Below are 19,643 nucleotides of genomic sequence, written 5' to 3'. Positions count from 1 at the left end.
CAAAAGGGGCGGACTTGCACGCGCATGCAAACAAGAAAATCCATAGCACGGGGCTTGTGCTTGAACACCCGACAGGAGAGGACGTGTCCTGGAGAGCTCCGTGAACGGGGAACAGCACGAGGGGCCAAGCCCCAGTAACCTTCCTCACAGGCCCTTCGCCTGAAGCAGATAAGTCACGCTTGCTTTCGGGAGATTTCGGCAGCACGGGGGGACAGCGCGCAATACTGCAACGCAGCAAAGGAAAGCCAGAGCAGTTACTGATGGCGACCTGGGGCACGCGCAGGGGGCACCGGCCATGTTCTTTCGTCCCCCTGCTAGAAAGGAAGCTAAGTCAGCCCACAGATAGCCGGGCACCCGAACGTCAACCTGGGCAGACCACACGCATAAATCGCTTGGCACGCATGAGCGCAAGAGCAGTGCATATGTTTTGCATACTAATTAGTCACGTGGAGAAGCTCGCATCTGTACAGTTCGGTTATGCCGCAACTCGTCACGACAAGCAGCATACATTTTAGCTCGTCAGGAGCAGGATCGCTTAAGGGTCCACGACCCTGCGAATATAGCAGACAGAGTGCGGGGCCACGTGCGGTTTACCTCCACGTGTGCCAGTTCATTTACAGAACGTTGTCAGCGCTTTAACCCATAGTGTTCCGCACTGCATAGGGGCACGCAGAGGGGTGCAACTAACCATTTGCATGCTAAGCAGTGTTAAGTCCAGTGTGTGAAGTAACACACAGCCTAGTAATTTGTGCTCTATTTACAGCCGTAATACGCTCCAGAAACCGGACCTGAGAGTGCGCAGACAAGAGGCCAGCACTCAGCCCAAAGATAAGTCTTTCTCTAAGAACTTGCAATGTGAATGTTTTCTTGTGTTACCCCAAGTTCCCTTCCCTATCCACCTACTCTTTTCCAAAACCCTCTTACCGGTTACCCTGCTGCCTGAACCCATCCAACCATCGAGTTCCTAACCCTCTTTACCCGCCGGGGTCTTGGAGGCTTGTGTAAGATCCATCTTACAAGTGCCCAGACTGCGGAGGGGATGGTTGGTTCGTGCCACTCCTGAGCCCGAAGACTGAAGCTGTGACAGACACCAACCAATCCTGCAGATTAAGGGTTTTGGAGGTTCCAGGTTGAATTTGTGCTTTTGGCAGTTACGAATTCAGAAGCCTTACATCCAGAAATGGACGCAAGCCACCGTCTTTTGACGGGACCAGAAAATAAGGCGAGAACCACCCCTTGCCTTGTTCTGAGCGTGGCACCAGTTCGATTGTGCTCTTCGAGAAAAGCTGACAAGACTTTCTCCAAGGGGATGGGGTCTGAGGCGAGCCAAGGCTGCAGAGAGGGAAAGTGGTCCAGAGGATGCTGTAGGAAAGGGATGCAGTAACCCTGCTGAACGGCTGTGGCAAACAGGAAAATTCACGCTCCCACAGGGGACTTGTGGCAGAGTTCATCACAAAGGTTAGGCACTCTGGGTAGCTGATGGAACACTGGTTTCTGCTGTGCGACCTCTATCTCTTCCTGGGGCCACTTGGCCTCTTCCATGGGGATTGTAGGAGGCAGAGCGGTGAAAGCCCAAACCCTCATGGATGGCTCATAGGGTTGATGTACTGCCAACCCCAAAGACTTTGCAGTTACCTTGGAGGACTGGAACCTTTGTAAGGAGTTGTTGGCTTTGGCCCCAAACCGGTTCTGTCCATCAAAGGGCATATCCAGAAGATCTGTCCAAACATCTTGTGCAAAGCAAGATGTCCTCAATCAAAGAGTGCACCACTGTACTCGTGGCAATGGATTGTCTCACACAGTCAGCCATGTCGAGCCCTGACTACAGGATTTGGCAAGCCTCCCTGCCATCCTGTAACATTGATAGAAACCCCCTCTCATATCCCCTTCAGGGATGTACTTGGCCGTGTTTACCACCACTAGCCAAATCGAACTTTTCCAGGGCACAGGAAGCATTCAATACTCAGAAAGCAGGGCTGCGTGAGACAAATACCTTCTTTCCCCAGGCGTCCAGTCTCATACTTTCTCTGTTAGGTGGAAAGGAAGCATCAGTTGATGTTGTAATGAATCCAATGGAGTCTTCACGGATTCCCCGGCAGTGACCCCCTCTCATATGGCTAGGCGACGAAAGCTGCTACCTGACCCTGGGGTTGGTTATACGAGGAACACATGGGAGAAAACAACTACCAGGGAGATGTCATGACTTCATAGGATCAGACATGGTATCCCCCATTTGCCCATGAAAAAGACCCCCTGATACCAGATACCCTAATGGGCTATTCCCCCGCTTTAGGGAAAATAGAGAGACCTATCCCTCGTCTAAAAAGTAATATAGAACTGTATTTTCATATGGAACCATTTAAAGAGACATTCCAATTACTATGCATCAGTTGACATCAAGGGACTCCAATTCCCACAACCACCCAAGTACTGGGACGAGAATGATGAAGGAAATGAGCCTCAAGCTCAATAAGCGTGCTAGTTCTCAGAAAGCACCAGTGCACAGGATATTTAAAGATGGAAACCAAACTATTGGGAGCAGTTGTTCCGAAGAAGACATTGCATCTCACTCAAAGGCATGTGGAAGCTGGAGCCACGAGCCGGTGTGGCGGAGCAGAAGGGCTCGCCAGCGCCAGCACATAGGAAAAGTAACGTTACTCGAGCAGAAAGTGCCACAGAGACGCCAGGAACCACGAAAACATTCCTAGGCGTTCGGCAGCTGGAAGCAGCATTACCCTCATCGAGACCTGAAGGGAAACAGGCAAGCAGGAGCGGAGCCGCGAGAGAAGTCGGAGAAATGTCAGAACGGTGCAGAGTGGTGATTGAGCAGCAAAGCTATGCAGCGTAAAGCACAAACAGGACCTAAAATGCGACACAGAGCCGGTGAGTCAGCCCAAGCAAAGTGGGGACCCCGGGGTGTTGACCAACCGTGCCAAACACTTTGAACATTGCAAAGCTGCAGACACAGCAACAATGACAAGGGCAGAGTACAAACATGACAATATATGAGTGTTTTTAATGCAGATATGGAGAAAACGTAAAGCGGACATTGAAACAACTCGATATACCGAACCAAGGAAGGTACATGCAATTTGGGATGTAAAGAGAACCTGTTATATATGTATGGAAGTAAGCAGGCCTGGCAGGCGTGTAAACCAGGCAGCTACAAGTACATGAGAAGTCCTGGCAGGAGAGTATATCAGGCAATTTGAATTGGATAAGAAGTACGGGAAAGGGAGCGTATCATGCAATTGCAAACCTACAAAAAGTCCAAAGAAAAGACTGCGATTGTTGAATAAAGATTATGAAAGTAAAAGAGGAGCTGTTGCTTATGAATATAAGAAATTCTGGAAAGGGAGTAAACCAGGCTAAGAAGTCCTGGTAAGAAAGAATACCAGGCAATCACAAGTGCATAAAGAGTCCTGGCAGGGGAGTACACCAGGCAGCGTCAAAACCTATAGCAAGTCCAGAGAAATAATCATGTTTTGTGAACTAAGAACTGTCTGACCAAGAGTCATTGATGTTGGAGAAGAATCCGGGGTAAGCAAGTACACCTCTGGATTATTCTTGATGAATTTTGTGTTTGTTGAACTTTGTAAAAGAAGGAATTGCAAGGCTAAGCAGCTATGTACTTAACAGGATGGGCCAAGAAAAGACACAAAGAACTGTTAGACCAAGGAACATTGCCATGCCATTGAAGAATCCAGGGGAAGGGAACCACCCTCTGGAACCAAGGTTCTGTTACCTTGGAGAACCTTTATGTAGGAGCCGTTCTAGTTTTCATTATTGAACACTTTTTGCAAACATCAGGTTAATGACATTTCCCTTATTACTTTATTATTTTGTTTGTTTATAGTGTAAGCGTCAGGATAGAATGTTTGCACACAAGGAAGGTTTCAATTTCTGACATCCTGACACAGACAGATTCTTAGGTTTTGGTTTTAGGTAGTGAAATTACTCTTAGAGCCGGGTCAGAGAGCTATTTCCCACTCGTGGGAGACTGTGCTCTGCCTGCTCAGAGCGTCCGCCGCCGTGCTCTCCTCTCCGGCTAGGTGAACTGCCGACAGGGAGATTCCTTCTTGAATTGCCCAGTACCAGACCTGCATTGCCTCTCTGCACAGTTAGTGACCCTACACCTCCTCTCTTGTTGAGGTAGTACATCATTATCAGGACATACTTCCCCTTACAGAGGGCAGAAAGGCCTTCAGCACTAGTATGATTGCCCTCAGCTCCAAAAGATTGATATGCAGAGTTTGGACTCCGATGGAGACCAATGACCGCTGACTGTCATATCGTTGGTGTGGGCTCCCCACCCCATGTGTGAAGCGTCCGTCACTACTGTTTATCTCCAGCCGTGGTTGCCAAAAAGGTTCTCCATTCAGAATGTTGTCCTTGCAGGCCCACCAGAGAAGATCCTGTGCAACCCTACTTGGAACCTGAAGTAGGTCCACGACCCTGCTTGGAACCTGAAGTAGGCAGTGCTCCAGATAAGATTTTGGGGTTGGAGTATTTTAGGCATGATTTTTCAAATTAGAGCGTAAATGCAATTTCAAGAGAGTAAAAATTAGTTTTCTCCTCTGCAAGAGAGTAAAACATATCCAACACATACGTTATGGGTAGTAACACATTGTAAAAGGGTGTGTGCTTTATTGTGTTGCTCGCTTAGCTGTCACAGATTTGGTGTTTCAGTTGGAAGTTCACCATCATGCATAAGAAGGCTATGCTGCTGACAAAAGAAATGCTACATTGCCATCCAGTGGGGGAACGTATGTTTTTTTAATGAATAAATCAAAGCGTACACGGTATGCAGTACAAAATTAAATGGTCCGTATTTGCCATATTCACAAGCGTAAAAGGGCAAAATACGCACGTTAACTGGTAGGCTGGAAGTAGGTCTGACATCTTTCCTGAGAACTGGGACCATTGAGTTTTGAGAGCCCATTGAAGGGATCTCATTCTCAGGCGGGCCTCTGGCACCAGAAAAATGGATATACCACCATTACTGCACCCCCAGAACTGCGACTGCTGAAAATTGCTACTTTTTTTTTACCCCCTTTACACCACATATATATGTGGTAGGGGGATATGGTATATAATACAAGTAGGGGGCATGTGGGGTACTACCCCGCATATAGATGTGGTATAAATGGGGTCGAAATAAAAAGTTTGTCATTTTTGAGGTCACAGTAATGGGGGTCGCATTAATGACAGATTTGAAAAATGCAGGATGCCATGAGGCGGAGCAACCTCAAAAAAATCGAAGGCCAGGAGACACTGGGCCCTTTGAAATTTGATGTCTTGAGCCCTCACCTCGGGTGGCGAACTCTTTCCCAAGGATGTATCCAGAACAGCTCTGATGAATTGAGAGTTTCTGAGAAGGTGTCATATGGGACTTCTTGTAATTGTGGGAGAAACCCAGTCTGGGAAGGGAGTGGCAGGTGACGTTGAGATGGTACTGGACCTATTCGGGAGAACGCACCCTGGTCAGCCAATCGTCCAGGTAGGGGTAGACGTGAATCCCCCCTCTCCGGAGACTTGCTGCCACTACCGCCGTCAGTTTGGTGAAAACACTAAGGCGGAGGTCAGCCCGAATTGCAGAAATCAAAATTGATTATGAGAACCGCCAACTGTGAACCTCAGGTATTTTCTGCGCTTGAGATGAATTGGCACATGAAAATAAAATAAGCAACCTGAAGGTCCAATGGCACCATCCAATCCTGGAGTTGGAGAGCCTGAAGGATCTGAGAAAATGTGACCATCTTGAACTTGTCCATCCTGAGGAACTTGTTCAAGTATCTCAAGTCCAAGATAAGTCTCAGTCCTCCGTCCTTTTTGGGTATTATGAAATAAGGGAAATACCAACCCTTGTTCCTCTCCACTACAGGCACTGGTTTTATAGCGCCTTTCTCTAGCAGGGTTAAAATCTCCTGCACAAGGAACGGATCTGGAATCCTCAAAAAGTGATTCGCCGGTGGATTGTTCTGAGGCCTCTGTATAAAAGGAAGGCAGTAACCGTGGGCTACAGTTTCCAAAACCCAAGCATCCGAAGTAATGTCTCATCATTCTTCTAGATGCTGAGACAGTCTGCCTCCCACTGGTGAACTGTGACTCAAGACCTCAGAGGTTTTGAGGCGGCTGATGTAGTGACAGATGGTAAATATGCCCCTGCTTGAGCTGGTTTTGCCCCTCTTCCTCGTCCACCACGGGAAAATCTCTTGGCCCCTATGACCAGCCATTCCTTTCACCCTTCCAACGGAGGAGTAGTAGCAAAAAGATCTACCCCTCCAAGGTTGATCACTAGGTCAAAAAGGCTGAGGTGGCCTAATAGCAGCACCTAAAGATTTGGCTACTGCCATCGAGGTCTGCAACTTCTCAAACTGTCGTCAGCCTTGTTGCCAAAAAGGTGAGACCCGTCAAAGGGCATGTGGAGAAGTCTGGATTGCACATCCAGTGCAAAACCTGACTTCTGCAACCACGCAAACCTGCGCATAATGTTGCTATTAACCATGGCTCTGCTGATGCTGTCAGCAGAATCCAGACCTGACTGTAGAGACTCACACATGGCTTCTTTGCCATCTCTAACTATGGCTAAGAACCCGTCTCTTTTATCCCCTCCGGGACCGGTCTCTTTCATCCCCTCCGGTAATGTGCTCTGCAGCCATGGGAATGCAGTCCCATAGAGTGAATGTACATTTTGCAAGGGCACATGTGGAGTTGGCAGATTTGAGTGCCATACTCCCTGCAGAAAATACCTTCCTTGCCCATTCATCTACTCTTTTGTCATCCCTATCTGGAGTGATGGTAGGGTAAGCCGCTTGCTTAGATGTTGCTAAATCATCCATTTCGAATGGCAACAGAGGCCTACTCCACCCCGTGTAATCCACTACCTTGGACATGAGTTGTCTGTAGGATGCATCAGCATGTTCCCCAGACCCTGGTCTCCCAAACTCCAACTCAGGTGAGGTGTCCTCCGCACCTGCTGTCTGTAGGTTGTCATAGAGGTCTCTCAACCTTGACTCCTCTGCTATAAAACTCTCGGGTACATTTGGCGTACAATATGGGTGGCCAAATGGAGCCTGGTCATCGGATTGTTAATTCTCCTCATATGTAGAAGAGACTTAAAAAGGTCTTTTCCTGACAGAGGTACGTAGGTCTCTCAGATATGCGGGGTTTTACAAACAATGGATTCAACGCTGGAGGAGTCGTCAAAACTTTTTTCATTGCTGCCATAGGCTTTAGTGGGGCGCTCGACGTCGATGGCACAGCTGGCGCTGATGCCTTTGGCGTCAAGGGAGTCGACTTATGCTATCGGCAGACGACTCCCAATGTGGATCGGGCCTTCTTTCCGGGCTCGAAGGCGTGCAGGATTTAGGAAGAGCTCTCTCCTTGACAGCTTCTTTCGAAGACGCGAAAGAAGCATGGCTTGGAGGCTTCTGTTTTTCAAATATTTTGAGCATCTCTGCTCTGAAGTGGATTTTTTAGTGGGGCAGTATACCCTCTCAGGGGAAGCGCCCGACGAAGTCGAAGAAGGCGACCTATGGTGCCTTCTATTAGACTTCTTGGAGGACGATGAGGAGTGGTGAGAGCCACTCCTCTATCTCGACCGCTTAACCTTCTTCCTCAATGGGGTCGAAGGTTTTTTGGCCGGGGTAGGAGATTTAGGAATTCAACCTACATTCAATTTCCACTTTTGTTCCTTCAAGGCCTTTCTTGTAATCAATTGGCACTTGGAGCAGTCCGAGGTGTTATGATCTACCCCGAGGCACAACAAACATATGCGCTGTGGATCGGTCAATGACATTTTCGACCCACAATCAACACTTTTTGAACCCAGTCTTCGGGGATGTCATTGTTGCCGAAGAAGACATTATCACGATTCTCTTTCGAAATAACAAAGTCGTCACGAAACTGAAGAAGCGCACTGTATTTCTTGATACTAAAGCATTTGTGGGCACTGCACGTGCTATATATACCTTCGATGACATCATCCTTGAGACGGTGGCCCTCGAGGGACATTGTGTAGACGGCAACGACGCACAGCGCCCTCTGCCATAAAAAAAAATTCAGAAGCAGCTGAAGCTGGATAACGAATATCAAAGATGAGGAATACGTGGGAGGACACAATCCATTTGTGAGGAACATCACGGCTGCTGCCATAGCTTCTGCCTTCCGCTGCGCAAGCTCTGCACAACGTACATTCTGGGGCAAAGCGTTCTACTCACACATTTCCCGCTGCAAAACCTCAGTCTCCCCTCAGGTGAGGGTCATTTAGGTTAATCAGCTGACCAGTACAGTTTTGGTCCTCTGCATCCCTCTTCCTCATCTCAGTACTGAGGGAATCATGGGACTTGAAGCCCTGAATAACCAAATTAGTCAAACCTTTTCTACTTTGCAATATGCCATCAAAAGACAAGGATTTGGCTAAAGTTAAACAGGGGAATTTCCCTTTCCCCCCAGACCCATTTCCTCACCCATGTGATCCTCCCGCAGAACACCACCTCCAGGTTCGGGAACAGAAAGGGTCTGCCATTCAAAAGCCACACGAAGAAGGTCCCATGTCGAGGATTTGGTGGGAATTACTACTGATTCATCACACAAAGAAGTGTGTTCCAGAAGCATGAAAAGTGTGCGTAAAAAGCAACTGTCATGTGGCGCGTGCCTCGATATATACTGGCCCGGGGTGCGTAGAGGCATTGTGTGGAGCCGAAGCAGAGCTGTGCCGCACCGACTAGTGGCGGTATAGTTTCTGAGGATCAACTGCGCTGGGGATATTAAAGATGAGGACTCTGCAAGTGAAAATAACCCATTAGAAACTGAAATATTTTAAATATAGTAAATGGGGACTGACACAGAAGCAAAGTAAGTTGAAGACGTTTTAAAAAACTTGATTTGCAAGTCTTGGAAAGCTAGAATAAAGGATATGGGAGTAAGCAGAGCCATCTGGTGCAGAAATCTAGGTAGTTAGGCCTTTACATTTTTAGCATACTATGACATTGACACCCATTTTGCAGAACCACCGAATAGGAGCTCTACGCTTTTATAGAACTGAAGGAAATTAACTTTTTTGAAATGCTAATATTTGTATTATAACAAAATGTTTTGGAAATTAAGTTTAAAATTACTGTTACAGATTCAACTGTAAAGTCGAATAATTATGAAAAGCACGTGAATCTATGAACGACACCAATCTGAAAAAGCAATATTCACTCCGTGTACAGCTACTGACATGTAAACGAAGGCTGCGTAGACTGGAAGTAGTTAACTGGAAAATAAGGGATTCCTATAGAAAGAAAATCTCTTGAACCACAAATAAATATAGCTCACCTGGGGACCAGCACAACTGATCTTGCAGATATCACAGTAGTGGATTTGCCGCTGCTTGGGTGGGCCTTTGGGCTTCACTTGTTTGTTCTGGAATATTTTTTTTTTGTTGAAATTTCCTACAGCGTCAGTGTTTGCACTATTTCCAGGATTGCTCCATGAAGTAGGAACTGTTGGCTTCTGTGGCTGCACTGGTGGTGGTAGCTGTGGTGGTGGCTGGGCATGCTGCTGTGGTGGAGGATGGTAGTATGTGCTGGCAGCAGAGTAAACATTGGGGTCATAACTGGTGTAACTTGTACCTAGAATATGGAAAGGACATTGTAACATCTGTCAGAATCAAAATATCAGGCAAAGTTAAAGCATTGAAAAACTTACCAGAGTAGGATACAGGAGTGGAGTTGTACGTAGAGGTAGGTGTGTAGGACGGAATGGTTGATACTGAGGCACTCTGTTGAACAGTTGTCACAACTGGGTAAACAACATAACTTGGAGATGCAGAGTTCACAGATTGTACTGGTTTAATGGGGGTGACCTGTCGCTGGGTGTACCCTCCACTTGACTGATTATAGCCTCCTTTAGAACCTAAGAGATAAGAATAGGTTGAGTGTCCAAAATGTAATTCCTGCTCCACTTCCCACAAATGTTGTTAGCACCCGGCTCGAGGGAGCCAGCCAATCAGCCCCCAATAACGCTGGGAGTAATATACAGGGAGGTGCTGGCTCCTCTGGGCTATAGGTGACATTCTTCTTCCTGGTCCCACCGCCTCCTTCTGAGGCGCCTTCCAACTCTAAATCTCCAGGCACACTCCCCTCCACCACACCCTATCTGCAGAGTATTTGGCAATGCCTCTGGCTGTCCCAAACTTCCTCCACCTGTCATGGCCAATATAGACAGCGACAAGGGATCTTAAATAAGGCAAACCTTTGTACATACACATGGGCCCTTCATGAAAGGGAACGTCTTTTTATTGGAACAATATCGGCACGTGCCCACAAGGCTGGTGCTTATAGGGTTCACTTATAGGGTTCCTGCTCGCATTCGCAGGTGGCGATTGCCATTAATGGCCCACAGCCCTTGTGCAAGCTAGCTGCTAATAGCCATCACTGCCCCTGAATGCAGGCATGAAAGCAACATATGGACCTCTCACCTAATATTTGCTAAAAGGAATAATTGCAATCAGGTGTTATAATCAACCATTGCAAATACATTGATTTTGCACCATATATCGATCAATTACAACCAGCATCTTGTCATAATCTAATCAGTAGCGTGATAGCCCCAAGTTCAAGTGCCCTTATGGCAATAACTTATTGCATGGTGCCCCTCTATGTGACATTAGCAGGCCAGAGTGCTTTGCAATGCCCCTTGTCACGAGGTTAGCGCACAACGGTCACCAGAGTCCTTTGTATGCAACTTATTGCCGTGTCTTCATGGAAATGGGCAAGACGGCTCTGCGTTTAATTAATATCAACAGACTCTTTCTCTTGACAATTTTGTTTTTCCTCCTCGCTTGGTGTTCGACCAATCTATTAGTGACCTTCAAGACTCAAGACCACAGTCGCCTACAACACAATAAGGTAATTCCACTACTTGAAATGGCTCTCATCTGTATGTGCTTTACATAATTTCATGCCCATAATTAAAAAATGTGTTTTTCATTGGAAACACCTAATTTAAAAAGTGTTTTAAATGAGTCTGATGTTTCTTGTGCAAAGATTTATTAGGCAATTATGTGTCTTTTGATATTGTATTTGCACCAAGGTTCTTTTTATGATTTTGTATTTAAGCTTTATTTTATAAATACATTATGGACTTTATCTTGTTTTTCTCAAAATAGTTAGTTCACTTACTTCACATAAGAAAATGGAATATCATTATTTATAGATAGCCAGTGTTCGGGGCTTCCTTTATGAACTGGAATACACAGACGAGGAAATGCTTGAGCGGGAAAGCCAGCAACAAACCGTAGAAATGACTGCTACAGGTGATGAAGACTCACTAGATCCCGATCAGAGTAGAATTAAATACTTTTTCACCAGGTGTACATGCCTTTGATGCCAAGTGATGCCAACTTTGGCTATTAACACATGTCATGAAGTCCACCTACATGGCCTACATATCAGAAGATGACCCTCCAATGCTATGCATAACCCAGCAAAGAGATTTTAGGGCAGCCTGCCTTACTCGTTCAGTTCTGAAAATGTTGATGGTATTTATGCACGAACTTCATAGCACTGTTTGCCCTCATGTTCCCAGCAATAAGCAAGTATTGTGTTTATCACTTAACGGGATAAACGTTGTACATTAATCTTATGTATTATTGAACAATAATGATGTGAATCCGTCAAAATTGTTCCCTACTTTTGAAATGACAACTTTATTCCAGTTGTGTTTTGCTCAACTAATCATTGTTGTATTTCTTTTGTTTTTTAAATAAAGTCTACAACTGTGCCAGACACAGGTAGAATTTATCATAACAATAGTGTACATTAACTTATTTTTTTATGGCCAAGAAATATATTATTACTTATCTTCTTTTCTAACTATTTGTCGTAATACCTCAAATCTGTGTTTTTATTTTTGGCTCATTTTATCTGCGTATACTCTTAAAATATCTTAAATTGTAAAATGTATATTTCTCTTCATTCAAGTTAATGATCTCTCTTATTTACACAGATGGTACAAGTGTGTGGCATAAAGACCCTACATGTGGTGAATTCATGGAAGATTGGGTGGTCAGAGTCCAAAGAGTTATACCTGCCTGTGCCGTAAGAGCTGTGAGGAATTTCCAAGCGATTCTGGTTAATACACCAAATTTGTACAGATAACACCAAATCCTAATCAATACAACATTTCGTTTTTTTTTATTTGCTTCGGTCGGCACCATCTTTATTGTGGAGCAGCAACAGGGATCTTCGCCCTATTGGTCCCCCCCCCCCCCCGTCTCTCAACCCCCAAGATTCCACTCACTTTATCCTTCCCCACCACCTCCCCACTTGCCTGCTGGACCAGAACTCTGTGCTCCGGTTCCAGCGCTCCTCCCGTCAGTGGGCATCTCCATGGAAATTTAAACAGGGCTACCTATGTTCCTTTTCCCATGGCACTGACCATCTTTTTGCTTTAGCTATCATGATTAGATTTGCTAGAGCCTGTATAGGCTCGGGTTGGCGGGCTGTTAAAGCCAATGTACGCCCCCTGACTCTGGGGTGATTGCTATATAATTCCCTTTTTTAACTGAAGCTATGGTTTTTAATAATATTAAAAATATAACAAAAGTGTTACAAATATATTTACATAAATTGGTATGATTTTTCATTGTTTGATATTGGTTTTACTATTTACAATTAAATGTTTTACTATGTTTTTTAAGGGTAGATTGGGCGATCGCCTGAAGCTGTTCTCTTGTAAAATCTTTTTTTTAGAAAATATTTACACCCCGGACAAAACCTAGGGTACGAATGGGTACGAATAGCTATCACGAATAGCTGTGCTCGGGCCTGCCTAGGCTCAGGCTGGCAGTCCATTACAGGCCACACATGCCCCCTGACTCGAGGGTGATTGCTATATCATTCCCTTTTTTGGTATAAAGATCTCAGAGCCTATTGGTTTCCTTATGTATGTGATTTGATGTCCTAACACAGGATGCATTGCAAGAGATTATTAGTAAAATGTGTACACCAATGAGACATTGCATAATGTTTAAAGAAATATAAATCTGTTCTAATAAAAAGAACCACAAATCATTGCAACCTCAATGGTCTTGTCGAAGTCACTCAAATCATAACCAAAATATGCAGCAATTAATTGTTCATTTTTGTATTTTAGATAATTTATTGATTTTACTACATATTGTACGTGTTATGGTTGAGGTAAGACGTGCATTACTTACCATAATAGCATTTCAGATTATTGTATCGACTTAGATTCACATGCTGTGCATATAGTCCTACATCTTGTGGTAGCCGCTATTGCATCTGGTCTTTCGAGGATTGAAAGGGGACGTCGACATGGGCGTGCCTGTAACACTAACCCTAACGTGACGTGTAGTGTACCCAAAATCCCTCACGCATCGAGGTCCCTCCGATTGTATATTTTCTGCCGTGAGGGAGCCTTATGACTATCGCAAGTGAGTACAGAAAGAGAGAAGCGGTAGTAAGATGTCTATGTTCCTTCCATCCGAGTGGGGAGGAAGGGTGGGCGGATGTGAATCTTAACAGATACAATTATCAGAAATGCTATTACGGTAAGTAATGCATGTCTTCTGATGCTTGTGAATCTGCTTAGAATCACATGCTGTGCTTAGACTAGTGAGCAGTACCCGGAGTTGGTGGTGGGATGTGAGAACGAACAGTAGTGAAAAGGTGTCTTAGTACTGCTTGTCCCACCTGAGAATCAGACCTAGAGTGGGTATCTAGACAATAGTGTTTTGTAAAGGTGTGTACAGAACTCCAGATTGCCGCTTTGCAAATGGACTCCAGTGGAACATTTGCAATGAATGCTATGGAAGCCCCAGTGACCCGAGTAGAGTGTGCTCTAGGCTTGAAGGTCAGATCTCTCTTGGTAAGAGTGTAGCAGAGTATGATGCAATTGACAATCCACCTTGAGATGGCTGATTTATAGACAGGATCCCCTTTTCTTCCAGCTGCCACTGAAATGAAAAACTGGTTTGTTTTCCTTAGTGGTTTCACATCCAGTGTGTGTAGTCTTCTTTCAGCCAGGTTAGTGGGGTTCTGGAAGACTGTGGGTAGTTCTATTGATTGGGTCACATGGAACTTAGAATGAATTTGGGCGCAAACCGTGGGTGAGTGCGCAGAACCACCTTATCTCTGTGAAGTGACAAAGGGGTCTAGAATTGAAAGGGCCTGTAATTCACAGACTCTCCATATTGAAGTGACTGCCACTAGGAAGGCGGTCTTGTAAGTCAGTGTTTTGAGGCTTGCCCTCTGCATAGGATCAAATGGGGGACCCCATCATTCTGGTTAATACCACATTTAGGTCCCATTCGGGAGCCGGGTTGACAATAGAGGGATGAATTCTTTTAACCCCTTCCATGAAAGCTTTAATTACTGGGATCTTCCACCACGGCACCTTTCGCTGGGACGTGGTATAGGCTGAAAGTGCAGCTAGGTGAACCATCAGGGAATTAAAAACTAGACCCGAGTCTAATAGGCGAGTCAGGTATAGTACAATATGAGTAGGAGAGCTGTCAATGGGATTGATGCTCTTGGAATTGGACCAGATGGCGTACCGTTTCTAGTTATTGGAGTAGCAATGTCTGGTGTTAGGCTTTCTTGCTTCTCTAAGTATAGCCATGCATCTCTGAGGAAGTTGGAGATGTCCCAACTCTATGACCTCAGGAGCCATGCCGCAAAGTTTAGAGTCTGCGGGCATGGATGAAGTGTTTCCCCCTTGTCCTGAGATAGCATGTTGTATGGGTAAGGTAGTTTCATCGGAGGAGAGAGTGACATCTCCATCGGATGGGAGAACCACGGTTGGTGGGCTCACATCGGGGCCACCAATATCATGGTGACTGGTTCCTGGTGCATCTTCTGCACAATCTTGGTGAGTAGGAGATTCGGGGGGGGAAAGCGTAAACAAATTTCCCTGTCCATGTTATCCAGAGACTGTTCCCCTAGGATCGGTTCTGAGGGTACCTGGAGGCGTAATCTGGCCATTGTGAGTTCTACAGAGTTGCGCACAAGTCGATCTCTGGGAAGCCCCATTCTGCGAAAACGTTGGAGATGATGTCTTCGTGTAGTCGCCATTCGTACTCTAAGGGTAGTGGGAAGTCTCTGCTGTGCATGTCTGCCAGAAGATTGAGGTCTCCTGAAACATGTTGAGACAGTAGGAACATCTTGTGTTGGAGAGCCCACTTCCAAATGTTCTGGGACAGTTTGGATAGCCTGGAGAGTGAGTGCCCCCCTTACCTCTTCAGGTAGTCCATGGCCGTGGTGCTGTCAGTGAGGACCAGTACTGTCTTTCCCTGCAACTGTGTCTGAAAAGCCTTCAGAGCTTTGAACACTGCAACAGCTCCATCAGGTTTATGGGGTTGGATGCTACTGCTGGAGACCACTGGCTGTGCGCGGTCTGCTGAAGGAGGTGAGCCCCCCACCCTGTGAGAGATGCGTCGCCGTGAGAGTGGCTTCTACTGCGAGGGTGGTGAAGTGTTTCCCCTTCAAGAGGTTTTCCCTCGACCACCACTGCAGAGAGAGAACGAGGGATGTCGAGACAACCACTAGATCATCCCATTGACACCACTGGCTGTTGAGCCACTCTTGCGTTGGGGGCATGCACAAAAGTGCATGAGGGACCAAGTATATGCAGGATGCCATCATCCCTAACAGTCGCATGGCCTTGCGTACCGTCACCTCTCGACTGGCTACATACTGAGGGATCTGAAACAGCATGTTTTGAACCCTCTCTTTGAAGGGGAAGACGAGGCCATCTTCTGTCCGAATTAGGGCCCCCAGAATTTGCTTGACTTTACTGGGGTCTGGGCTGCATTTCTTCTCGTTTATGGAGAACCCCAGGCTGAAGAGTAGGTCTATCGTTCTTTTGGTGTTTGACAGGCATGTTTTGTACGAGTCCCCTGTTATGTGCCGGTCTTCGAGGTAAGGATATACTGGGATGGATTGCCTGCGCAGGTGAGCTCCTGCAACTGCCAGGACCTTTATAAATACTCTTGGGGCTGAGGCAATGCCGAAGGGAAGGACCTTGTACTGATAGCGTTTGTTGTCTATCATGAACCTTAGGTATTTCCTGTGTGCCGGCAACATTGAAATATGAAAGTATGCATCTTTCATGTCCAACGTTGCAGTGTTATTATTCGAAACCTTTTGTGGTTTGACAAATTTGTTCACTGGGCGCAAGTCTAGCACAGGGTGCATGGCGAGATCCTTTTTTGGGTACAAGGAAGTACACTGAATAAATACCCTTGTTTACCTGTAGAACGGGGACGACTTTGATTGCACCCTTTTCCTGCAGGATCTCAACCTCTTGCAGCAGGATCTTCAGGTGTTCCGTTGTTAGACACCTGGACTTTGGTGGTCTGAATCGAGGTGGCCGTTTGAACTCGATGCAATAACCGTGGGTGACAGTCTTGAGCACCCACTGGTCTGTGGTAATACAATCCCATGCATGTAAGAATGATGTGTTATACGTCCACTGACCGGGGAAGCATGGGAGGGGACCCGGACCTGCGAGTCATTTCTGACTGGAGGCCGGGAAGCCTCAAGGGGTGATTGAGACCCCTGCCTTTCCCACACCGCGGTCCTCTAGGTGGATACTGACTAGAGGCAGCGGACCCTTGTCCTGAGGACCATGTGTTACCCGTTTCATAATGGTTATGTGGGGAACGTGAATAGGACTGTCCGCGAAAGGAGCGGCGAGAGAACTCCCACCTCGCTGCTAAAAGGGCCTTTGAGTGATCTGGTTTAAAGATTTCAAAGTCTCATGTTCTTTTTCTGCAGTTTCCAGCGCCTCACCTACTGCTTTGCCAAACAGGTTAAACTCCTCCACCGGTTTGTTGCTGAGAGACGATTGTGTCTCCGGTTTGAACCCTGAGTTTTATAACCAGGCGTTCCTTTTCAAAAGAGTACCTTGGGCCATAGTCCTCCCTGCTGTCTCTACAGCATCTAGGGTGTTTATAAGGATATTATGATTTACTTGGCTACCCTCCGACACAATCGTGAGCAGATGTGAACATACTGGTTTGGGGACCTCCTGCAGGCCCCCCTGTAGCAGGTTCCACTAAACATCGCAATAGCTGGCCAACAGCATGGTATTGTTGGCAATCCTGATAGAATACGCTGGCGCAGTAGTGACACGCTTTCCCAGGGCATACAGTTTCTTGCAGTCCTTGTCCGACGGCACCTCACCCGTGGACAAGGGTACCCCTGCTCTTTTTCTTGTTGTAGTGACCACGAGGGAATCTGGGGTGGCATGTCCCCGAATATAGAGAGGGTCTGTAGGGAAGGGGCGAAAAAGTTTCTCCATCCGTGGGTTCACAGCCCTTGTCTGTGATGGTGTCAGTAAAGAAGGGGCGATGCGCCGCTTAATGGAGTTTAGCAAAGGGATAGCCTGACTGGCAGGTGACTTCTCCTTTAGAATATCCTCCACGAAGTCAGAGGCTTGCACCGCTTCTTAAGAGGCGTCGCGACAGCCTTGTCACTTTTGGTACTTGTCTGTGGAGTACCCAGACGCATGCCGCTTACAGGGAGTGCTGCCGACTGCGCGGATCGGCGGGTGCCGTTGAGGAGCTTGGCGTACCTGTTGGCTCCTTGGACTGCCCCTGATGAATCCATCAAGGTGGTACTGGGGGTTGTGTGCTTGCCTTTATGAGTAGCAGGTGCATTCCTGTCGCCGGGATGTACACTCCCCATAGCAGAACTATCATCCTGACTGCCGGGGACGGATGGTTCAGAGCGCGATCGTTCTGATCAAAGGTCGATAACATCTGTATCGGAGCCACGGCCATCGCTTAACTCCTCGTCACTCTCTGCGCCTCAGATGCCAGGGGAGCTACCCTCGGCCTGCATCATGGCGTAGGACAACCACCGTTTAAATTGATGCTCCTTGATTGACAAGGGCTGACAAGACCGACAGGATTCCTCGTGGTGTTCTCGAGGGAGACACTTATGTACCTCTGGTGCGTGTCCTTCCAGGGGTACTTGCCTTTACAAGAAGGTCAAAATTTAAAGGGTGTCCTGTCCATAGCTCAGGTTTATAGCGACGGCAAAATCAAAGGGGCAAAGAGAGGGGAGAAGGAAATACATTCTTGAAAGAGATGGAAAACCCCCGGATCCCACTCTCGCTACTGTATAGGCCGGACAGAAGGCGGGGTTGACAGTGTCGACTGGAGCATCAGCCGTCAAAATCTGTGGTTGTCTTCCGCTGTCTTCGGCAGAGGCAGTGAAGTAATTGTCGAAGAAGGGGACGAATATATATAAACAACCGGAGGTCGGGGGAAAGAAGAATATAAGTTTGCAATTTGTAAAAGCTCTGCATAAGGCCACAAGCTAGCTGTGTGGAAAAAACAATCTGTGGGACCTCGCAGCGTGAGGGATTTTGGGTATACTACACGTCACATTAGGGATAGTGTTACTGGCACGCCCATGTCGACATCCCTTTTCGATTCTCGAAACACAAGATGCAATACTCTGTGGTTACCACTAGATGTCGGAATATATGCACAGCATGTGAGCATATGTAAGCAGATTCACAAGCATCAGAAGTGTCTTTATTTTAAGTACAGTAGAAGAAGGCCCAGCGACTGAGCCTCTCCAATTGGGTCCTCTCAGTGGACTCGAGTGTTGCTGGCACTGTGTCTAAACACTACCTTCTGAGGGCCCCATCACGCCTTCCTTGCAAATTACAAATAGCTGCTACCTGCAAGGGCCCTGCATAGTATCCCTGTAGTCTGCCATCCTGCAACAGCTCTGCCCGGCAGCAAGGGAGCCAGTGGCCATTTTTGCAACACCTGTGTTTGGCCCCCACAATATACATGGATAAGGGCACCGACATTGACATTGAGCCTGAAATGGAGAAGTAAGCTCTGCAGATTAGGCGGACGGCACGCTCATTAAGGAAAATTTCACAGCGACATATGCAGTAACTACCAAACAGATAACTGACATTTCACAGATCAATAAGAAAACACGTACTTGCCACTCAAGTAAGTTCGGTGAATATGTCGTAACTGCTGCTGGACACAAGATAGCTTCCAGAATAACCCCTTTAGGGCGAATAGATAATTGACAATTAAAAGCAGGACCCACCACCTACAACCTTGGCAGAAGTTAGATCTCTCCCACAAAACCAAAAGAAGCAAAATAAAAGGGTCTAGTATAAGATGACATTTGGCCAAATGGCCATCTCAGACAGTGTCTACAGCTACTGCCTTCAAGACTGATCATGTCAGCAGGTGAGCCTACACCTTTTCCCCTCACTTCCAGGGGCAGAGTCAGGTTGGATTGAGAGGGGTGGGCTGCCCCTCCTGGACAGTCCCAAGTGCCCGGTGTGCCCCCAGGTTTCCCACAGCTGAGCCACTCGCAGGTTTTAAAAAAAATAAATCTCACCAGGGCTGGGACTCAGTCAGAGCACTGACTGACACACATGCATGAAGGTTCAAACGATTCATGCATATGATTTATAGTGTCCGCTACTAGCATAGATAGAACAACCCATGCAAGTAATGGTCACTTAAATCACATGCACGAAGCTGCTGCCAGTAACGGTGCCTTTAAAGCATTTGCATAAAGGCTGAAGCGTTTCAGGCATGTTATTTAAAGTGACTGTTACTGTCATGTATAGGTTCTGGCAGG

The 19,643-nt window shown here is 46.7% G+C and overlaps 1 protein-coding gene across 4 annotated transcripts in view; it reads right to left on the bottom strand.

Moving 5' to 3' along the window:
• The window catches only part of ZFR2 (zinc finger RNA binding protein 2), a 2,121,586-nt gene that overhangs the window by 1,651,611 nt on the left and 450,332 nt on the right, over positions 1-19,643 (bottom strand). For 3 of the 4 annotated variants that reach the window (XM_069649412.1, XM_069649413.1, XM_069649414.1), the window contains exons 4-5: positions 9,697-9,903; positions 9,325-9,620 (exon numbers count right to left, since the gene is read on the bottom strand). The exons of the other annotated variant lie outside the window; for it this stretch is intronic. In XM_069649412.1, coding sequence (XP_069505513.1) covers positions 9,325-9,620; positions 9,697-9,903 — 503 coding nt within the window. The remainder of the gene's footprint in view (positions 1-9,324; positions 9,621-9,696; positions 9,904-19,643) is intronic. 4 annotated transcript variants of the gene reach the window in all.

This window comes from Ambystoma mexicanum, chromosome 1p (assembly GCF_040938575.1).
Source record: "Ambystoma mexicanum isolate Mex_15411 chromosome 1p, UKY_AmexF1_1, whole genome shotgun sequence".
NCBI classification, from domain to species: domain Eukaryota; kingdom Metazoa; phylum Chordata; class Amphibia; order Caudata; family Ambystomatidae; genus Ambystoma; species Ambystoma mexicanum.
This window is presented reverse-complemented; position numbering and strand designations above follow the sequence as displayed.